The 21,564-nt window shown below is 49.6% G+C and overlaps 2 protein-coding genes across 11 annotated transcripts in view; one reads left to right on the forward strand and one right to left on the reverse strand.

Moving 5' to 3' along the window:
* The first annotated feature begins 350 nt into the window (after window positions 1–350).
* On the forward strand, window positions 351–7,827 carry ACP6 (acid phosphatase 6, lysophosphatidic). 2 transcript variants are annotated; one of them, XM_080577310.1, is made up of 10 exons: window positions 351–560; window positions 698–826; window positions 933–1,063; window positions 1,692–1,771; window positions 2,584–2,671; window positions 4,245–4,377; window positions 5,144–5,244; window positions 6,893–6,988; window positions 7,204–7,369; window positions 7,654–7,827. In XM_080577310.1, exons 1-10 carry the CDS (start codon window positions 366–368, stop codon window positions 7,792–7,794), a joined length of 1,260 nt encoding a protein of 419 aa, XP_080433436.1. In that variant the 5' UTR covers window positions 351–365; the 3' UTR covers window positions 7,795–7,827. The 2 variants fall into 2 exon arrangements, with proteins under 2 accessions (XP_080433436.1, XP_080433437.1); XM_080577311.1 differs by lacking the exons at window positions 351–560; window positions 1,692–1,771.
* A 5,707-nt stretch (window positions 7,828–13,534) lies between these two features.
* BCL9 (BCL9 transcription coactivator) overlaps window positions 13,535–21,564 on the reverse strand; it is an 83,698-nt gene continuing 75,668 nt past the window's right edge. For 8 of the 9 annotated variants that reach the window (XM_080573850.1, XM_080573848.1, XM_080573853.1 and 5 more), the window contains 4 exons: window positions 21,369–21,468; window positions 18,692–20,921; window positions 16,970–17,230; window positions 13,535–15,716 (listed from right to left, as the gene is read on the reverse strand). In XM_080573850.1, the coding sequence (XP_080429976.1) occupies window positions 14,599–15,716; window positions 16,970–17,230; window positions 18,692–20,921; window positions 21,369–21,468 (3,709 nt within the window). In that variant the 3' untranslated portion in view covers window positions 13,535–14,598. The remainder of the gene's footprint in view (window positions 15,717–16,969; window positions 17,231–18,691; window positions 20,922–21,368; window positions 21,469–21,564) is intronic. The other variant, XM_080573854.1, reaches the window with a different exon arrangement.

Consider the following 21,564-nt stretch of genomic DNA (forward strand, 5'->3'; position numbering starts at 1 on the left):
GAGATTTGAGAGAAAGGCAGCCTCCCCCAAACCCCCTTCCCATCGGTGCTGTTAGGGGGTGGCCAGTGATGGAGCCAAGGGGGATTCACGGGCTCCTCTTTCTCCCTACAGCTGGTGAGGTAGCCCACGGGGACACGCGTTCAACACGCTCGTAGGCTTTGGATTTAAAAAAAAAAAAAAAGAAAAAGGAAAAATTAAGGGTGCGGGTGTTCTCCCTTCAAGTGTCCACTGAGAGAGGAGCGGGGTTGGCGCGGTGCCCGCTGGGAGTTGTAGTCCCTCGCCGCCCCCCCGCCGCCAGCCGCCTCTGGCGGGGCACTCGGCTTCCCGTCACCCCCCGCGGCTGCCGGCGGCGGGGGAGCGGCGCCATGGGCTGGTGCCGGCGGCTGGGGCTGCTGGGCGGGCTGGCCCTGTGGGCACGGCACCGCCGGGGGGCGGCGGGGGCCGGGGGGGGGCCCGAGGGGCAGGGAGCCGAGAGCGGGGAGCTGCAGCTGAGGCTGGTGCAGGTGGTGTTCCGACATGGCGCCCGCACCCCGCTGCGGCCCCTCCCGGGGGCGGCGCCGGTGAGCAGGAGGCGGGGGGCGAGCGGGGGGGGGGGGGGGGCTGTGGTGGTCCCGGGGGGGCTTGGGGTGGTCCCGGGGGGCTGCCCCCCCCCGGGCTGCGCCCCCCCGGGCTGCCCGCTGAAGCGGCGCTGGCACAGGTGGAGTGGCACCCCCGGCTGCTGGAGGTGCCCGCTCGGACCAAGCTGGACTACACGGTGACCGACCTCAACGGGGGCCCGCGGCCTCCCTCGCCCTACGAGGAGAACTACAAGAAGACGACGTTCAAGGTGGGGCGCCCCGTGAGGGTTTCTTCACGTTCCCCCCGTATATCTCCCCTCTAGGCTTGTTTGTTTCCGTATTCCAACGCGGACCCTTCCTTTTCTCCGCGCTCAGGGCGGTGCGATCGCGGGGCAGCTGACAACGGTGGGGATGCAGCAGATGTTTGCCCTGGGGGAGAGGCTGAGGAGAAGCTACGTGGAAGAAGCCAACTTTCTCTCACCGACCTTTAAGCCTGCTGAAGTCTTGTGAGTCTCTCCGTACCTTTCTGGACCTCCCCTTGCTTCCTCCCTCCTAGCAAGTACCCCTACGCCAGGGAAACTTTCTGGCTGCATACATCTCTCCCTCACATAGCAGACTGGGCCTTCATCTCTGGTCAGTCTGCAGAGCCCAGCGTGAGATCTCACTCATGCCATGAAGCATCTGATTTCCCAGCCCTCCTGGGAGGGACACCAGGGACAGATTCATTGCACCTAGGTTTAGCCACTGACATTATGCGCTTTTGTGGTGAATGAAGAGAAACAGACATCTCTGGAGCACAGCTGAACTCACTGTAGATGAAATAACTAAAGTTCAGTGAGATCAAGTGCACCCCCGCTGCTGACATCAGTAATGCTGGGAGTGTCTGGATTAGGATGAGATAAAATCACAGATAAGTGCCCATTCGTCATTTTCACTGTCTCTGAAGGGAAGTTAAATGGTAGTTCAGACAGTCTGTGTGTTAAGGTATCCACAGCAGGGCGAGATGAATCCCACCGCAGGTTTCCAAAGCCAGAGTGAAATCTGAACCCTCGGTTCCAGCGAGTCCTCCCCAGCTGGAGCCCTGTCCACGCGAAGGAGAAAGTGCTACCTCACAGGCTGCTTTCTCTCTTTCAGCGTCCGTTCCACTAATATTTTCCGGAACCTGGAGTCCACACGGTGCCTGCTGGCTGGGCTGTACCAACAGCAGAAAGAAGGTTGGGGAGACTTCTGACCAGTACCTTTCCTTAATCAGGCTTCCCTAGATCCACACACCTCTCACATCCCAACTCTCTCTGGCTCCTGGTTGTTGCTTCTTCATCAGCTCTTTGCTCCTGGCCCTCTTCCCCGTGCTGTCCTGTGCGTTCTTTATCAACTTGTCACTTGCTCCCTCTCTTTGTATAGCTTACTGCCGGTGCTCAGCTTGGATCTGTTGCCATCAGTGCTGCAATTTCAGACCTGCTGAGGAGGTTTGCGTTAACCGCACTTCAGAATCAAGAGGGCAAAGAGTTTCAGGCCCAGTGTTCACAAGATGCAATGTCACATCTGAGAAAAGTTTCTCAGAGAAATCAAAGTATCTCGGCGATAGGAGTACCAAGATCCCTCATGAGTTCAGTGTATGGAGTAACTTTCAGCTGTATCTGACAGTTAACAGCTACTTGTATGTCCTAGAAATACGCTCTGGGTTTTGAAGAACTCACCTCTGCTCCCTCAGGAACAAATATCAAAAGTGACTTTGCCAGAGATCCTTACACCTCATGACGCAGAAACTGATCTTTGGCACATGCAAACACTAGAAAAAAATGAACACACAACTAGGAAGTGTTACAAGGTACACCCAGACAGCCCTATGGAAATAAATGCCAAGTGAACAGAAACAGCACAGCGGATTGTGCTGCAGGTGATAGCTCAGTGGGAATTGCTAGATGACAACAGTAGGCTTGAGCAGAAAGACTGGGGGAGTGATTAAAGCGGTCTAAAGACATGCAGATGCACTAGTGATCACAGAAGCTTCCTTCTTGTTCCGCAGGATCCGTTGTCATTGTCACTGATGAAGCAAGCTCAGAAATCCTCTACCCCAATTACCACAACTGCCAGCGCCTGAAATGCTTGAGCAGGTAATTGCCAGCCGTGCCTCCCCGTATGATTTCACCGCTGTGTCATTTTAGCAGTAGTAATTTAGAACAGCGCATTTTCTTTTCATTTCTCAATTTCTTCCCCTGCCACTTACTGTTTGTTGGGAATGGTTAGCTAGTTGTATAAAACACTAGGTGAGCAGAGCCATATACCAAGCACTAGCGCCAGAAAGAAAAAAAAAACATTTTTTATCTTGAAGGAGTAATTTAATTTAGCATATGACTAGCAAACACTCATTACTAGCTAATGTACAGCTATTCTGTGGCATTGCTGCAGGCCAGCGTTAATGTCATCTGCATCCTTTACCATGCCTTTCATGTGTGAACACACTGGGCCGCCTTTTTAAATTCATCTTCTCGTTTGGGGGTTATTACAACATTCCTGCCATGCTTTTACCTTCAAGAAACAGAAATATACCTAGCCTTGACACCTTTAACAAAGACTATTGAAATAAAATAAAAAACATCCTACATGAAAAGAACGCTCGTGTTTGCAGAATCAAGCACTCCATAAATGCTTATGCCAGGTCAGGCACGAGGTGGAAACCAGACAAGGCAAACGTATTGCAGTTTGGTTGGATGATACATTAGCGTCTTTTTGTCCAAAGTTATTTGAGGGTTATCGGAATTCCTTTGTAAAAGCTCATTATATAATGCTCGACACTGCAGGCCACAGGTTGCTCTTGACAGCAGTGAGATGACAGCCCACAGAAGCAGCTTAGGAAAGCCAAAGTATATTCAAATTTGCACAAAGGAGAGTAAACTGCAAGCTCTTCTGCTCCCTCTCTCCATCCCACCAACTGCACATTTTGCAACCGTGTCGAGGTGGATTTCTTGAGCTGCACTAAGAAGCACTGACCCAGCCTAAAGGTCTGCCTGTGCCAGAATCTTTCTGAATTTGATTTCAAAACAGAAACTACAGCTGTTCCTAAACAAACACCTTCTCTCACCTCTTCCCCAACAGACCAGAGTCAGAGAAAAAACAACAACATGCAAAATGCTTAACTCAAAGTATCTGGCTAGCATTGATAGTCTCAGCTAAACTTTTAAAAATAAAATTCAAATCAGTGTAGGGGGGCAGGTGGCTTCTAACACAGTCAGAGATGAATTTAAGCTACAAGTGAGTACCTAGATGTTTCCCTTTTCCTACACCATACAGGAATCATTTCAAAGCTTCACAGCTCTTTCCTTCCATGAGGCAGTTAAAGGCTGCACCTTGGAGACAGGCTTGCAGTGTTCCAGTATGACTGGCTGGTAGTCAATACAGAGCCTTTGCTTAGAGGAACCTCTTCTTTGGAGATGTTACTATCGCATCTTAATTTTTGTTCCCCTACCTCCGTGAGAGCAGATGCCAACTGCTGACACAGAAAGCGTTTGTCCTTTCTGCCAGGGAGACTCCCAACATCAGGAATCCCTCAGTACCCAGCAGTTCTCCTACTCCTCCCTGATGTGAGACATCTCCACTGGACTGGGGGGGGTATAAAAAAAAAGGGGGGGTAGGAAGTCTGACGTGTGAAAAGTTTTTGTTTTGTGTTTTTTCCTGATCCCCTGACAGGCAGAAGTTGAAGAATGCTCTTCTACAGCCAGGTATCTCTGATGACTTGAAAACAATTAAGGAGAAGATGGGTATTGATGGTGATAAGTCTGTGGACTTTTTTCTTCTCCTTGATAACCTTTATGCTGAGCAGGTGAGCTGTGGTGCATTGTCACACTATTACAGAAAGAAATACCCCTTTTTTTCCCTGTCCCCATGCATATGGAGAAAACAATGGAGGTGTCAATGCCAACTGATACCATTGGGTGTCCTGGTATCTTTTTATTTAGTTCAGAAAGTTTATAGAAATGGCACAGCCTTTTTTAGAAAGCAAGATACAGAGTCAGCCTTCCTCTAGGATGGCTGAAGACTTACCTCCTGTGTTTATGTTCTTACCCTGAAATCCAGTATCTCTTTCAGGTGTGATGCAGTAGAGCTCAGAGGGTGGCTGGGCCTTGTTTACCACCATTAAAGCACTTGTAATGGCAAAGTGCCTTCCCTTTTTTTGGCAGTCGGCACCTAACAGGATCATCTTAATTCTGGTTCCGGCATGCCGGCCCTGAGCCAGATTGCCTCTGCTACTGGAAGGGAGCTGGGCATATTCATACCTCCCCTTAATACCATTAGCTCCAGCAAAAAAGTGTAATTGGGCCTGCTGGTGTAGCTGTCAGCTGAATACTTCAAGGTCTGTTGCATCTCACCTCACACAGCCTCAAGGAAAGATGTCCGTTCTCTGGGTACATGGAGCGAGTCCATGTTTAAAAGCCACACTGGAACTCCTCATACGAATACTGCAGTGCATGCAGCGGTACAAATGTTGTGACGGGAACAGCCATTGTCTGCGGGCTGTCGTTTGTGTGGCTTCAGGCTTGGCTCAGAAAGGGGCAAGCCTGTTGTTACCTTACCTCCTCTCCTTGCAGGTGCATGGGTTGCCGAGCTGCCCTGTGCTGAAGAACTTTCAGCAGACAGTTGAGCGTCGATCCGTTGACTCGCTGCTTTTCTTTCTGGAAGACGGTTCAAGGTGACTGCCTGTACCCGTGCCTCCAGCCTGGGGGTTTGTCCTAGCGTACTCAGGGTGGATGACCTACGCTGGCTTACCGTGGCAGAGCTCAGAAGTCCCTTCCAGTCTGCCCATTTCCCCACCAGAGGTTATTGCCCCCTCATGAGGTTTGTGCCTCAGCCATCTCAGTGCAAAGTCCAGTGCCTTGAGTCAGGGAGACCACACCGAGGAGGCCAAGATGTGGGCTCATGTCCCGTTTTGCTGGTAGCTGTGGAGGGAGTAATGCCCGAGGAACAGTACTAAGTCACTAGTAAGCAGTGAATGCCTCAGTTGCCAAAGCTGTTCAAGTGAGCCTGTGTCGCAGGCAAAAGCAGGAGAACATGGGAGATGCTTCGAGCCTGAGTGCTGAGGCTGCACAAGCAAGGCTGTCCTTGCAGACACACAACTACAATCTGAATCCCACCCAGGTACATTTATCCCAGGGTTGGCACCTGCACAGCTGGGCTGAGAAGTGTTGATGCTAGTGGAAAAGGTGATTTCAGGCCCTGCACACGTGTAACGACTTGCAAAAGGATCTGCCTCTACATGCAGTTAAATTACTCACTTCACAGTGACTTGTAAAGGTGGCTGAGTTGCTAACCTAGCAGCAGCTTTCTTTCCAGATTTATTTGCAGCTGCCATAGTTACCCGTGCTTCTCAGATGGTGGCACAAGACTGCCCTTTCTGTTAGAACACTTCTCAGAGTCATCTAGGTTGGAAGAGACCTCCAAGATCACCCAGTCCAACCTCTGACCTAACACTAACAAGTCCCCCACTAAACCATATCACTAAGCTCTGCATCTAAACGTCTCTTAAAGACCTCCAGGGATGGTGACTCAACCACCTCCCTGGGCAGCCCATTCCAATGCCTAACAACCCTTTCAGTAAAGAAGTTCTTTCTAACATCCAACCTAAACCTCCCCTGGCACAACTTCAGCCCATTCCCCCTCATCCTGTCACCAGGCATGTGGGAGAATAGACCAACCCCCACCTCTTGGCCTTAGCCTTTTCTTTAACTTGCATTAGAGATCTCAGGTACTCAATGACTGATTTTCCCCCGGTCACACAATAGCCCAGAGAGCCACAGTCACAACCATACTCCATTTCTGCTTAGGTATTCATTAGTAAGAGTTTCTTCACACTAGAAGTTGTCAAAAGATCTCCTCTTTGTTTGATACAGAGATAAAAATATGTATTTTGTAAATGTAGGTGCTTTCTTCTCCTTAGTCCCACCCCCAAAGACCCCAAGCACTTCAGCTGGTCGCTCACAGTCAGCTGCAGTCATTGTCCCCGGCTGAAATCCATGCTTCCAGAATCACAACTAGGTGAAGCAAAATGGGATGGAGAACATCAAGGAGTTTCTGGGTTTTCCTTTATGTGGACCACATCTTGTGAGACTGGCTTGTTAGCACTTCTCCCCTCCCAATCTGCAATCGCGTTGGAATCTCAGTGGTGACTAAGCAACTGCTGAAATAAAAAGTAACCGTAGGAATCACATTTAATAGTTCTTAGCCACATTCAATACACATTAACAGTTTGCGAGGGAAAAGCAGGTTTCCAGGCGTTCATTTGAAATTAAGTAATTCAAAGGTTAAAAAAACTAGTAGATTTATTTCTGCTTCTTTTATAGAGAAGTTCTTCAGATGTGTGTTGGTGTCCTTTTCTATACCTTACAGAAGAACATTACAGAAGCAGCAGATTCCTCATCTCCAGCTGAAAAGGCCAGGTACAGGGCAGATCTCTCCCTCTAATCGTTGTAAATTCCAACTTGCTGCCAGTGTGAAAAGCTGGTTCAGAAAGATATAGAGTGCGTGAGTAAAGAGAATGAGTGTTCATCGACTAGGAAAAGCATGAGCAATACTGGCTATCCAGAGAAACACAGCTAACCTTTTAGGATTTTTTTCTTTTTTTTTTCTCCCCCCCCCCCCTTTTTTTTATCAGAAAGCTTATTCTCTATGCTTCTCATGACGTTACCCTTATTCCTCTCCTGGTGGCCCTGGGCACCTTTGATCACAAGTGGCCCCCTTACGCTGCGGATGTGACCCTGGAACTGTATCAGCACCGGCAGTCCAAAGAGTGGTTTGTTCGCGTGTCTTACCATGGGGAGGTAAGATCCCACAGGAAGCCCATTGTACATGTCCTCAAGCTTTTGTTTTCACACGCATCTGTGTAAAGTTGTGAAACGAGACTTGTTTTGAGCATGCTCTGGAGCCAGATAAAGTAAGACACCTAGAGCTCATCCATAGTAGCCAAAGTATCTCTTCTGGTGAGCTGGCTCTTGATCCAGTACGAATTTATGCATGGACTTGGCTCAGCTAGCATATTTCCCTGCTGAAGAATGCATCAGGATCAACAAAAAAGATCTGTGATTTTGTCTCTTTGCCTTTGCAGGAGCAAGTGGTGAAAGGATGTAGAGCAGGTCTCTGCCCACTGGAAGAATTTCTAGAAGTACTTTCACAGTATTCAGTCAGTCCAGAGGAATACAATAACCTGTGTTCTCAAATGGAGGAGAATCAGCAAAGGGACTCGTAAATAGTTCTTAAATTAAACCGTTTATTGTCACAATCTTTGACTATTTTTCCTTATATTCTTGCTAGCCTTCCCTATTTCTATAGCTATTTCAGATGAGGGAACTTTTTCTGACCTGACACAGGGTGGCACAGTGTCACTTTTCACCGTTAGCAGCTAGAGGAAGGAAGCTGCATAACAGAATGGCAGAATGGCTCAAGTTCACTTCTGAAATAGCCATACAAAGGCACTGAGAGCCTGAAAACAGTCTGTTTAAACTGCCCTGCTACTTCAGGAGTACCAGAAAACAACTGCTCCTCATACGCAGGGACTGTGGGATGAAGCCCAGCTCGCTCTGTGCTACCAGACTTAAGAGCTTTGACGTAACAGTTCACAGAAGGTTCTGCAGTTCGCAGAAGCTGCTCTGCCTTTCCCTTCCCTTTGTCACATTGGAGATTTACTCCGCATACAGATGAACCTCCCAAATTGCGTAGCGTTTAGCCACCCCATCATCTCAAAGGCATTTTTGTGCACACAAAACCTCTCCAACGGGACAGGAAGCCTCCAAAGCTCTTCCCTGCACTCCTGTAATTATGGAAATTCTGCTGTGAACATGCAAAACAACCACAGTGGGCCCAGTGCAGGAACATGCACTTGTGGTGAACTCTGCTTAAAGTGCTTTAAACAAGAAAATCCAGGGAGCTGCTACTGACTGCAGCTCTGGGCAGTGCTGCATCTGTTTAGCACTTGGTGAAACAGGAATATTACCAGCAGAGCCAACAGAAGTACTTCTAGCTGAGAGGCCGACACTTTATCCTATAAGACAATACTAAGGACAACTATGCTGCCAAAATCCTCACAGTAAATAAAACTTGGATCCTACTTTTGGGATTTGTAAAGGCTAAAATATGGGGGGGACCACTTATTAAAATGGTGCTGCGGTTTTTGTTCTGCACTACCCCTTCTCGCTTAGAGAAAACAGACCGCAGTGATGTTAAGCGTAAGTCATTGACAGATATGTGACTGCAGGCACTAGACTACCTTCTCCCTGAGAAGCGTGGGCTGGATTTACCTCTACTCTTTCATTAGACTGCCCCCACCACAATTACATGTTGACACCGTGTACAATGAACAGAATAATTTGAATACTAAATACATCGCTGGAGGTCTCACTGAACTGCTATTAGAAACTGTCAAAAAAGCAAACAAAACATTGTTATTTTGCACCAAGTTCTTTATGCAGCCTAAAAACATAATGCCATTATAGAAAAATCAATGGCCTTGCTTAAGAACAGCGTGTTCTGCTCTAGTCAAGCTCTCTCTTTTGCACGGTATAAAGTATTTGGAGAGCCGTGATGCAGACATTAGGTATACAATTGGAAGTTATTTGCAAGGTGTGGACTGCTTGGGAAGGGGGATGTGGGGGAACATCACCAGAGGCTTCAGCTGTATCAGTAGGAAGCAGGAATTCACATACCTTCTGAAGAGAGCCACGAGCATACCCCAGCAAACTGAACAGCAACCAGGCTAGAAACCGCAACACACTCGTGATCTACAGGACTGAGCAGCACAAGCTGTTCTAGCACAGCCAAAATTATCAGAGGGCACTGCATTTACCCCATTAAAATAATCTAATCACTCTTAACAGGCTAATGTACATTTTGGTACCAACAGAAGATCTCAGAAAAACAGGCCAGCTTCTTGGCAGTGGCTAGGAAGAAGCCTTCTCTGTGAATGGGTTACTTCATAGCTATCTCACAGCTGCTTCTGCACCCAGCTCGGCCTTGGTATGAAATTGCTCAGACCACGCATTGCTCAAAGCCTGCTGGGCAGCTCCAAAGCAGTTGTGGCCCCCAGTATGAAGGAGCCGTGTTTCTGACCAAGCAGGTCCAAGTAATGATTTTGGAAGTGGGATTGGTGGGACAATGGAAGAGTTCAAAGACCACAGGACAGTTAAGTGTCAAGCGCCAAACTGCAAGTACAGAAGAGCTGAGGCATTTCTGAAAACATGGAATTAAATATATAATTATCAAGAATTATAATGATAATATATATATTATTATCAAGAAATCCAGAATTGCCTAAGGAACCAATGCATCTCTATGGAACAGGCCTACTTCCCTCAAGAACCAGGAGAGACAAACCCAAGGTAATGGGACGCAAAACAATCCAAAACTTTCTTACCTTAGGGCTGTTAATCTGAGTACTGCTGAAGTGAGCTAACGAGTTCAGCCTCAGGTTCCCTTATAAACTTGAAGTAACCAGAGTTAGTTGGCCTCCCTGGCTACTTTAAACCAATGCAGTTACCTCAGGTCAGTCAACTCAAACCAAAGGCCTTTCTTCATTTTGCATTGCAAACCTACCCTCACATATCGTGTTACGCTCTAGGCCAGGTTAGTATAGTGGGAAATTGGCAGGAAAGCTGACAACTTAAAGGTAGGGTTTTATTTTCACTTCATGTAGAAGAGCCTCTTTTAAGGTTTCCAGTATTCCAGACGAAACAGTGCCGCTTTTCTTTCCTGCCTCGTGCTCCGACTCGAACAAAACTAACCATGAGGTTAAAGCCTGAGTGTATAACAAACAAGTCATGAAGACCTAACTTCTCTCAGTGAAGGACCATGAGCACTGAAGGTTTGCTACTTCAAAGTCAAGATCAAGGGGATATCGAGCTCAGTACATTTGTCAATAAGGCCAACATAGCAAAGCTAGCAGTTTAGGTTTGGAGTTGAAGGCCTGAAAAACCACTCCAGGTAACGCGCTTTAATCTTAAACAGAAACAGCACCATAAAGCTAGGTGTTACACATCTGTCACAACGAACAGCATTAACAGCAACTACACAGACTGCCTAAGAACTGAAAAGTCTTTCACTGAGAGGTCACCCCACCATGAAGGTGACCCAGCCCACATAGGCAAGACTTTAGCTTAAGAATTACTACGCGATCAATAAAGTGAAGCACACTCTACTAAACGCCAGCCTGTATCAAATATTGCTCATTTCTCCTCAAAAAATAGCAAAATAGGGAACAGGCTTCAGCCACACCCTGCCAAGGCTGCATGAGGGAAGTATTCACCATCATGACTGCAGAAGAAAACCAAGTGTAGCCTTTTCTGCCATCGGAGTAAAAACATCATAGTAGACAGTCAACATACACACACTACAAAATTAAGTTGTGTCTACACCGTATTTGTAAGAGCCCAAACACTTTGGCACAACAAGTTCCGATAGCCTGAGGAGTGTTCCAGGTGCACATTTATCCTCCTCAGGAGGAGCCCATTACTCACATCTGCTCCAAGGAGGATATGTAGGTTGTACCAGAAGCACCACTAGCGTTCAAATCCCAGTCAAGACTGATGCAGATCAGATCTCCACGCATCGGTCTGTTTTCTGAAACATTACCCGTTAGGTACCGCCACGAGGTCAGCGCTAACTGGTAATTCCAGCGACTTGCTTGTAACGTTCTTTGGTAGATTAGCTAGCCAGCTAACACAGGTACAAAGCTCAAATTCATTTGGACAGTGCTTAAGACTGCCAGCATACTTCACAGATGACCGGTTCGCAACAGTCTACTACTTTAAAACAAGCAGATTTCAAATATTTTAAACTTTTGATTTAGCAGGCACATTACTTTGTGTTTCAGAAGTTCACCATCTGCTGGCTTTACCTTTTAAGTCTCTCCGCGCTCCGGCTGCGCAGCCATCTGGGATGAGATAATTTGAACAGCAGACTGTTTCCTCCCATGCTACTAGAGAGGAAGAGCAGCCAAGCATGTATGAATAAAGTCTATTTCATTCTTTCAAACAAAGGTGGAGGAGGAGGATTTGAAAGTTTAAAAAAAAAAAAAAAAGAAAGAAAGAGAGAGGAGGGGGAGAGGAAGAAAACTAAAAATGGCAACCCCACTTTCCATCTTCAAGTGCACCATGGCTACCAGAGCTGAGTCACAGCTACTATGGGAGATAAATTAGCAGGAGAGAGCAGAGCCTGACTTACAGATGCTAAGGTGAATTTGCAAGGCGGGCAGCTAGAAAGCTTTTGCATTTGCGAAGCAAAAAGGGGAAAAGTGGGATCAGAGCAAGGCAAAGAAGCTCAGCCTCCATTTACCGAGTTGCTTTTCTGACCGAATCCAGCTAAAGCCTTTGAACCTCTTGTCAGTTACCTGGTGTGAATCAGGCATCACCCCTGAGGTTAAGGGCACCCACACGGACTCAGGAGAACCCAAGTCTTCTGCGTTTTCTGCAGGAAAAAGCTAAGATACTAAATGCCAACATTTTAAGTTAGATGGGAAGAAAAGGAATTTTAATTAACCAGCATCTTAAAAATGCATCCTTTTGCTATCAGCTGGCTTTGAGACAGCGACCCTGCTATGCTAATTCTTCTACACTAAGCTGCAGTCACCTCAAATCCTTTGCTATTCAGAACACCTCAACACGCACAGGAAGCAGCCAGGAAGATTATTAAAAAACTCCAGCTTATTACTACATCAATCAAGTTTGCTTTGTTCAGCATGGTAAAAATAGTCAGATGTCGTGGCAGAAGCAGCAACATTTAAAAAGGTTGCACTGTGACAGTTCCCGTGCAAGGTGCTAAAAAGGGAGCTGTGCAACCATTTAAAGAAAAGGTAACTCCTCTGTACAGAAATAACACTTACTGTGTCATTCTCAGCTCTTTCTGATATCTTGACAAGCCCGTGCTTCAGGCACGCTACTTGTCTTATTAGAGGGAAGCACCACAACACACATCCTACACTTTGTCAAAAGAGTAATTCTCACCCAAAATCATTTTAAATTTGCATGACAGCGCAAAGGTGAATTCGGAAGCAGCCAAGGGAATGCTTTGAGGATTGCATGCCTCCAAAGGGGCAAGGCTTCACTCATTTTGTAACACTAACAACAACTTTGGTAAGCTGGCCATGGACAGCAATTCTTTTTCCACCTGTTAAACATCAGTTAACTCCCAAACACTCTCATGCACAAGCATCCACTCCCTTCCCTGCAGATCTGACACCTCCTGGTCTTCTCCAGGAGCGGGGCTCAACTCGCAATCGATGTTCTAGCATCCAGTCTTTCACTCCTCATAGACAAAACCATAAAACCTGCTTGCTGAAATTCTCTCAAAAGGCAGGTTTGAAGAGACAGGGGATTAGAAAGCAATCGATGAGAACCGCAGCAAAGCAACAATTTACTCAGCAGGGCTGTCTTGATAAAAATCTGCTCACTGTCGACTTCTCCCTCACCTTTGTTATTTAAGTTCATCCGCTCCCTGCTGCCTCAGCCTCCGAGCGGCAGAAGTCAGAGACCCTGCCCAACCTGCAGCCCCCGGGGGACACACAACCGAAGCAGCTCGCGCAGCGTTAAGACTCCAGCGCTCGGCAGGCTGACGTCGCTGCTTCGGGGAAGCTCCAAACCACGTACCTGTAGCGCTGCGAACGCTCGCCAAGAGGAAGCGGCAGAGACGACGGGTTTTGGCTATTCCTTGACCCTTGATAAACTGAGGAAGAAAGATCGTAACCATTGTCCCTGGGGCGTTCAGAAGCAAGACCTCACTCCGAGGAACACCAAGCTCCGTCCAGCAGTGAGCAAAGAGAAGCGCCTCGCAAGGAGCACGTGGTTGCCTACAGAGCCAATTTTTATGAGCTGCTGGATCTTGCCCCACCTAGCCTCTAGACTGCCTGTGATCATCTTTGGGAGCAAAGAGTCATCTGGCCAGCCATCCGATGCACTTCGGAAACAGCTGCATTGGATAAAGAAGACAGTTCATCTTTGTAAGAAACAATATATTTTATTTTTCTGACACCACAGCCCTGGCGAGTGGTTTTGTACCAAATTTAATGGAGGTTACACAGAACGTTTTACGCTGGGGAGGAAAAAAAAATAACCACAAAAAAAATCCTGGATAACTTTTAGTGTCTGTTCCACTCCCACATTAATAAAATCACTTGGGGTTTCTAAGAAAAGGAGAATAGGAAACAGTGAGAGAGACTACTGTAGAATGTAACAGTGTCCAAGTCCAGCCCCTTCCTAAAAGTGGGAAGAGTCCCCACAGGAGGAGAGGCGCTCCTAGGTTTACCCCCCAAAATAACACAATGTATTGCAGCTGCCATAGGAGGAGACAGAAGGGGGACGGAGAGAGAGAGAAGCCTATTTAATAAAGAGTGGGAGGGAGAGACAGAAGGTGCTGGACAGCACGCCATAATTTGAAAAATATGTCCTTAACTTATTATTTATTTCTTTTAAAAGATTCCCCTCACTGAACTTAAGTTCCTTTTTGTGCTTTTCATTAATACTCTGCTCTGAGGTCGTAGTTTGGTTTTTCTATACATTGGAGTTGAAGGAAAATAGTCCGAAGTTCTGAAGATGGATTCTCCACCTAAAGTAAACAGCCTAGAATCCCATTCTCCTCTCACCCCAAAGACTAAAGTCTCTGCTAAAATCCCTTTTACAATATAGTACAGTACACAAAAAACCCCAAAAATAACCGAGAGTCCTGGGAGAAGCCAGTCCGAAGGACGTAAACATACAGAGAATGGTGCAACTTGTGACAAATGGCAATTCTCAAAATACAGCTACAGATTCTCAAAGCAGGTGCCATCACGGGATACCCAAGTCCACAAAAATAATTTTTAAAAAATAAATCTTAAAAAAAAACAACCTGTTAAAATGAATAATTTTTTTTCAGGTAATTCCATACATTCGAGATTTCCCAAAGCGTCCTCTGGTCTCTTTTCACCTATTGCATGGCCAAACTGTACTCCTGAAGCTCCCAAAAAAGCCCTCAGGACTTGGAATCTCATCTTCACAAGGATCAGAACATCCAGTCTTACGGTAGCAGCTTAAAACATCATGTTCCCTGGGTTTCCAGGGCCTTGGCTAAATCCTCCCATGCCCACGTCAGCAGCCATGCCTCGGGGCCTCATCTGGGGGGGAATCATGATGTTCTGTTGGGGTCCCATCATGCCCTGCATTGACATCATCATGCCGGGTGACCCGACGGGGCCCGGGTGGCTGTACAGCCCCGCGGGGGCTCGGTCCTTGCCTGGGATCATGCCCACGGCGGCCACGGGGTTGCTCATTAGCGCGGGCTGCCCGGGCATCGCCGTCTGTGCTGGTGCCATCATGCGATGGTGTGGCCCCATCATGCCCTGCTGCAGGAAGGCCGGCGGTCTCATCGGGTTGTGGCCCGGCATGGACGGAGCCGTCCCGAGAGGGATATCCGGAGTCCCCACCGGCCCGGGGCCCCCCATGCCAGGCAACGTTAGTCCCATCCGCGGGGTCTGCTCTCCTATCATCCCCTGCATGTGGGAGAAGCCGGGCCCGGGCCCCTGCGGTTGCTTGCGGCCCGGCACCTCCCCGCGAGGGAAATACTGTAGTGTCTGGCTCGGCTTCTCCGACGGGATAATCCGGGAGAGGTCGAACTCGGGTATTCCCGTGGCTCCGGGACGGATCACCTCCTGCAGCTCCGGATCGGTGAAAACCGAAGGCATATTGTTTCCAAGAACAGTGAAGGAGTCTGGACCGCCAGGGCCTCCAGTCTTGCAAAGTGCTGGATCTGTCGAGCTTTGGGGCAGGTTGGTAGGACGCCCCAGAGGTCCTTCTCCGTGGAAGCCCATTCCCGCCGGGAAGTTACCTTGCCCACCGCTCGGCCCGTTGTGGGGAAATGGCACCTGCTGTGGAGGGGACTGTACGGGAGGGAACCCCTGCGGGAAGCCCAGGCGTCCTTGAGGTACCATTGGAGACTCTTGGGAACCGTGCCCCATCATCGGGTTGTGTGACATCAGGCCGGGTCCCACGGGGACCCCGTGAGGAGGTATATTGGGTCCCATAGCATTTGGAGAGGGCATCTGGTTGTTGTGGGAAAGAGGCTGGGTCATTCCCATTGGGCTAAGGGTTGGCATTGGACCCACTGGGTTTGGACCTGAAATTCGAGGATTCTGAGAATTAATGCCCATTCCTAGGGAAGAGACAAGGAATCGGATTTAGGTAACAGCCAAGCATAAGCAAATCACGAAAATATCAGAGACCTTTCTGCAAGGTTACCACATCCACAAAAAAAAATAACTAAATTACTGCTGGTAAAAGAAACAAACAGTAGTGGCTCTGGAGAGTGCCATTTTAACCAGAAAATTGATGCCACCTGCACAGCAGCCTCCCTAAGCTCATCACTGCTCTAGCAAAAAGGGACTAAAGCCTGCTCTGTAAGTAGGATCTCAGCCCAGCTCACACCTTTACTACTTTCCTGGCAGTCTAGATGTGGCAGTCAGTCACAAACATGTCTGTGGCAGATTATCAGCACATGGACACTTGTCCACCGGGAGGTGACTGAATCTCCTTTCAAAACCTAAGAAGAGATGAATCAGGTAACGCTGATAAGCCTAGGCGGTGGCGATTGGCGAGGTTAATGAGCTATCATCAAACGTACTCAATTAGTCAGCTTTCCCAGGTATATTCAGCAACTCTTATCATTAGTGTGTGAAACAGATAGCGAAGCTACAGGTAAACTCATCAAGAATTCATTACCAGTTGCTGCTCTCTTCAAACATCCAGTCATCCCCTCTTGCGACTACTAATTCAACCGGGTGGAGGGCCTACAGCCTACTTTTTTATTACATACGTGTGTAGCCATCAACGTTAAACTGTCAGCAGAAATCGTATTTATCATATGAGCAGGCTCTTCTGTGAGAGAGTCCTAAAGAACAGCATTTTATTTTGCCTTTCCCCCCGCTTTCTGAGGTAGGGACCAGGACAGTTTGCCTCAATCCCAGCTGAGGTCACCTGCCTTTACACACTCCCTTTACCAGAAAATGTACATTTTGAGAAAGTCTGCTAACCTTCTTCTGTAACAAAGGCAACGCACAAAAATAGTGGAGAAGAAAAGACCAGACGATTCAGTGTCAAAAAAAAAAAAAAAAAGAAACCTTGTGATGCTTCTATGGCACTGTCTGAAGACAAGGGAAGAATGAAAGCATTCTTCCTCTGGGTAACACATTGTAGGTCTGACAATTATCCCCATAAACAGCCTTCACTCACACAAGTTATCCCACATGTGGAATAAGAGTGGTAATCTCTCACATACATAAAACAACCCATGACTATATATCCTTTAAGGTTTCCCCTCTCATCACCTTCATCTGAGGAAGCTTCCATACAAGTCACTCTCACTGTACTGCCCGACAGCTTGGGCTTACGTTTCCTTGAGTTTCTTACCTGGTACACTATTCATAGGTGGCAAATTTGGGGAGCGTGCCGGAGGGGAGTCATCATCTGAGCTGGCCACAGTTTTGATGGCATCATGATAGAGCGGTGTTGAGCTGGGCATGGCAAATTTGGACATCCTGGACATCATGATGGAGAGAGGGTTTTGGGAGAGGGTTGGCTCCGGAGGCATTGTGTAAGGACTGCTAGAGGGAAGATTTCCAGGGAGAGTCACAGGAGCAGACTGGCTGACTGTGGAAGGAGGTGGACCACCTTAGAGGGGCAAAAAGAAAGAGAATTTATTTATTTTTTTCACCGTTTTTTCCTTAAATCACACCCTCTTCTCGTAGGGGATCTCAAAACCTTAAAAACCCTTTTATTACAAGGGACCATCTGACTAATACAGTCAATGCTGTGAAAAGTAACCAGAAAAATAAGCCTATCGGTCAAGATTGTTAACATTTGTTATCCTGGATTCTGCACTTCTCCTGGAACCCTCAGGAGCCTGTACAAATCTACAAGAACCACCATCAGGTAAGTCTGAAAATCCTACAGTTCAACTTCCATGCACCAAAGACAAACATGTATACCATGTCTAGCCATAAAAATCGAAATAAATACACAGTCAGTTAATTGATCCTGCGCCCACCAGATGTCAACTGCAACTCCTTTCCCTTTTTCTTTAAGCAGCACCAAGCGAACACAAAAGACATGTGCAGTGCGATGAAAAGCTGGAGCAGACAGTACGCTGAGACATGTGGGCAGATTTCTGACAAGCTGCGCCAGCAGCTACAAGCAAAACTCCTTGTTTTAATTTCATTTCTGCTTTTACATTTACATATTTACTGCTTGATCCAGTTAAAGAAGAATTCTCTGCACCTCTTAGCTTACCGTAATCCTTTGCTCTACCCAGACTAGAGATAACTGCACCTCCAGCCTCCTTTGTCCTTCAGCAACGATCTCCACGCCACATTTGAAGAAAAAACACTGATCTGCTGGCAGAGCCCGGCCAGTAACCCTGCTCAGTGCTGCACGGGGTCGGCCTCCCTGCGGCACCACTGCTGGGATTCCCCTGCTCTCAGCAGGCACGGCCCTGTCCCTGCAGCGCTGCCTGTTACCAGCAGCAGCACTAGAGGGCAACCTGGGCAAACCCGGCTCAGAGGTTTCCCCAGGCCGGAAAGCTCCTGCACTCGGAGCCTGGCTGCGGGGAGAGGGAAAAGAGGGGAGAGGCACACAGTGAACAGTCCCGAGCTGTTCAGGAGCAGGCCGGGCTCTCAGACCTCTGTGCCAAGGACCTGGGCCAGAGCCCGAATCTCCCTGGTTTTCTACCAAATGGGGATCATACAGCGCCCGCTCGCTGCTCAGCTCTGTCCAAAGCGGTCAAAGTCCAAACAAACGTTAGCACATCTCCTCATCTGCGCTGGGACACCTGGAAAGCTCTAACCACACCTGGACACGCGGCTGGCCCCTACGCTCAGCACGCCTTTGTAGAAACTTTTTATTCTGAAGCATTTTCATACCACAAGCAGAAACTTCTCTGCAAAGCCACAACCATCAGGAGGTAGGGGCACAACAGCCAAAAACCGCTTGGAGGACAGTCTTCTCCCCCCAACACCAGACATCCTTTCGCACCTCCAGACCCCACCCTGTCACTTCGTTGTCCTCCCAGCCACCAGCCCTCACCCCCAGGAGCTACGGCACAAGATGGAGTTGGGACAAGGAGGGGGCACTCACCCGACTCCACGTTCCCCAGCATGGCCGGAGAAGACATGGTGAGAGACGCCTTGTGGTTCGGGGGAATCCCGGGGCTCTGCAAAGGAGGCTTTGGAGACGAAGTCCATCCCGGAGAAGGTGCGGGGAGAGACGGAGACTTGAGGTGGACAGGAGAAGCAGCAGCAGACCCCAAGACCGGGGGGGATTTAATGGAGGCAGCAGCAGCTGCGGCAGTGGGGCCCGCGAGCATTCCTGCCAGCTGGGAGGGCGTCTGGGGGGACTTGAGGTTCCCCGAGGGAGACCCCATCATGGGAGACTGGACCTGGCGCATGGTGGGAGACTTCAGGGGGTTGATCCCTGGAGAATGCACCTGACCGGCTGCGGAGATATCCAGGGGCTTGCGGCCCAGGCTGCGCTGTGCGGGGGGAGCAGTGTTGAGGCTATTAGGGTTACTGGTGGGGTTGAGAGGTAGTGGCGGCATGTGGCTGAGCCGGTTGTTAGTCCTTTGGTCAGGCCCCATCTGTTCTCTGAGATTTCGGAGGCCAACTCCTGGGCCCTGAGACATGGGAAGGAAAGGCCTGGGACCCATGCCATACTCCTGCTGCGGGTGCTCCCCGAACGGCAACGGCACCATCTTCTGCTGGGAGGAGAGCATCTCCGAGACGCCGGGCCGCAGCTTCATCATCTCTTCCGGCCCGACTCCCGCCTCCCTCAGCTTCTGAGGTACCAGGGGTGGGTTGGAGCCCATGCTGACATTCATGCCCATGTCCCCCTTCATGCTGCCAGGGCCCATCCCGAACTCCAGCTCCCTGCTGGAGCCCATCTGGGGGGGTATTCCTTTGGGGAAGTCCCCCCGGGAGGGGCTCATCGGCCCTTCCACCGGCATGCGCGGGAAGATGGGGTTATTCCCAGGCTCCATGTGTCTCTGGGAGGGAATCATTCTGTTGATCTCCATGCCGGGCCTGATGCCCTCCATGTTGAGGCCCGGGGGGAGGCCCATCTGCTTCTCGGCCAGCTGCTGCTGATAGATTTCTTCGGGCAGGCCCTGCGGGTTGGGGAACCGCTCCCCTCGGCCGGGGCCGCTGAAGACGCCCTGGCCGGGAGGGAAGTTGCGGCCGTCTGGGATTTTTGGCACGTCGTCTGGCCAACTGACCCCTGAAAGCCCCGGCCGGGAGGCGGGATTCGGGACGTTGGGGCCCTCCATGTCAGGGTTCATCATTCCCGCGAAACCGGGCAGGCGCATCTGGCTCCCAGGCATGTTGGGATGAGGGGCCATGCCCCTGGGGGGCAGAGAGTGGGACATGTTCATGCCCTCGGGGAAGGGCTCGGGACCCCCGGGTCCCCAGCCTTCCCCTGGGGTCATCTGGTAGGGGGGGGGAGGGCCTCGCACGACGCCGCGAGGCCCGTGCTGGTGGACCATCATGTCCTGCAGGGAACACTGCTGCACGACCACCTGCTCTTGCTTCCTTCTCTTCTCCTCGTAAAACTCCTGCTGCAGCTTGAGCCAGGCCACCTGCTCGGGAGTCATGTGGTCCAGGTGGTCAGGGCCGATGGGTCCCGACTGGGAGTTCATTGGTGGTGGCCCCATTTCATCTGGGGAAAAGGGCATGTCCCTGTGTCCTTGAGGGCCAAACGGAGCCCCTCCATCTGTCCGAGACCCTGACCCTTTGCCTAAACTTTGGGATTGAGCCATCATGGCCTGTATCGGCCCTTCAGGTTTCTTTTGGGGACCATCCAGCACCCCAGAGTTTGGGGGCGGCCCCCCGCTCTGCCCTCCCGCAAACTCCTTCTCGTCAGGGAAGAGCATGCGCTGAATGTCTCTCAGGGTCTGCAACGAGCGCTCCCGGTGTTCCAGCTGCTCCTGTGACAGCCCATCCGGATTCTCGCCCAGACTGGACGGGTCCCCCCCAGACACCGGCTGGGGAGGACCTTTGGGGTCTGCAGCGGAGCTATTGCTACCTTGGGAAACTGGGCTCACTGCTCGGTTATTGGGGGTCGAACTCTGCCCAAATCCTTCCGTCTGCAACGGGGTGGAGTTGGCGGGGCTGCCCACCGACATCACTTTGCTTTCCACGCTGGGACTGTCCTGATCTATGGGACACGGGGGACCAGTGGGTTTGGACACTGGTGCTGACACGGGTGGAGTCGGCTGCATTTTGGCGTTCTGGGGAGGGTTCTGGTCCTGGGCGGCAGGGGGCTGCGGCTGCGGCAGGGGCTTGGGTTCAGTCCGAAGTGCAGTGATCTGGGGGTTCTGAAAGAGAAAGCCACAGGCCGTCACTCGCTCTTCTTACAGCTGTGCCACACAAGCAGAGGTGCCAATGAAACGCCCTGTCTCAGCCCCACCAGCCCACGCTTTGCAAGGAAGGGTAGCTTCCACACAGTCTTTACGGAGCGACATCTTGGCCAGAAGAGAGAGATTGGATCAATTGCTCAAGCATTACAGCAGGTACCCCTTGCTTCTGTGCAGGCTCTGCATGAGCAATGGGTTGGAAATACACCACCCAAATACTGCGAGACTCAAACTCCTCTTTGGATAATCCAAGACATTTATTTGCAGAAGGGTAGGACAACAGCTGTCCCTCTCTTTTCCATCCTACAATTTATTCCAGAGCATAAACAACCAACCCTCTCTCTGAATCACACACGCACAAGCACATTTACCATTTCCCTTCCCACCCACATGCAGGTAACTCCCTACCAAGGGTACAGTGTTTCGTTCCGCCTTGCTGTTTGAGATGTTCTGGATATGAAAGGACACGATGGTTTCCACCTGTCCCTTCAGCACAGCTTCTGCAGCCCTGCAAAGACAGACAGACAGACGCACACATCCAGTTGAAGCTAAGAATCAAGTTTTCCTAACCATCCTCCCTTCTATCCTTCAGCTGGCAGAAGGG

The sequence above is a fragment of the Anser brachyrhynchus genome, assembly GCF_964034855.1.
Source record: "Anser brachyrhynchus genome assembly, chromosome: 1".
In the NCBI taxonomy this organism is placed as follows: domain Eukaryota; kingdom Metazoa; phylum Chordata; class Aves; order Anseriformes; family Anatidae; genus Anser; species Anser brachyrhynchus.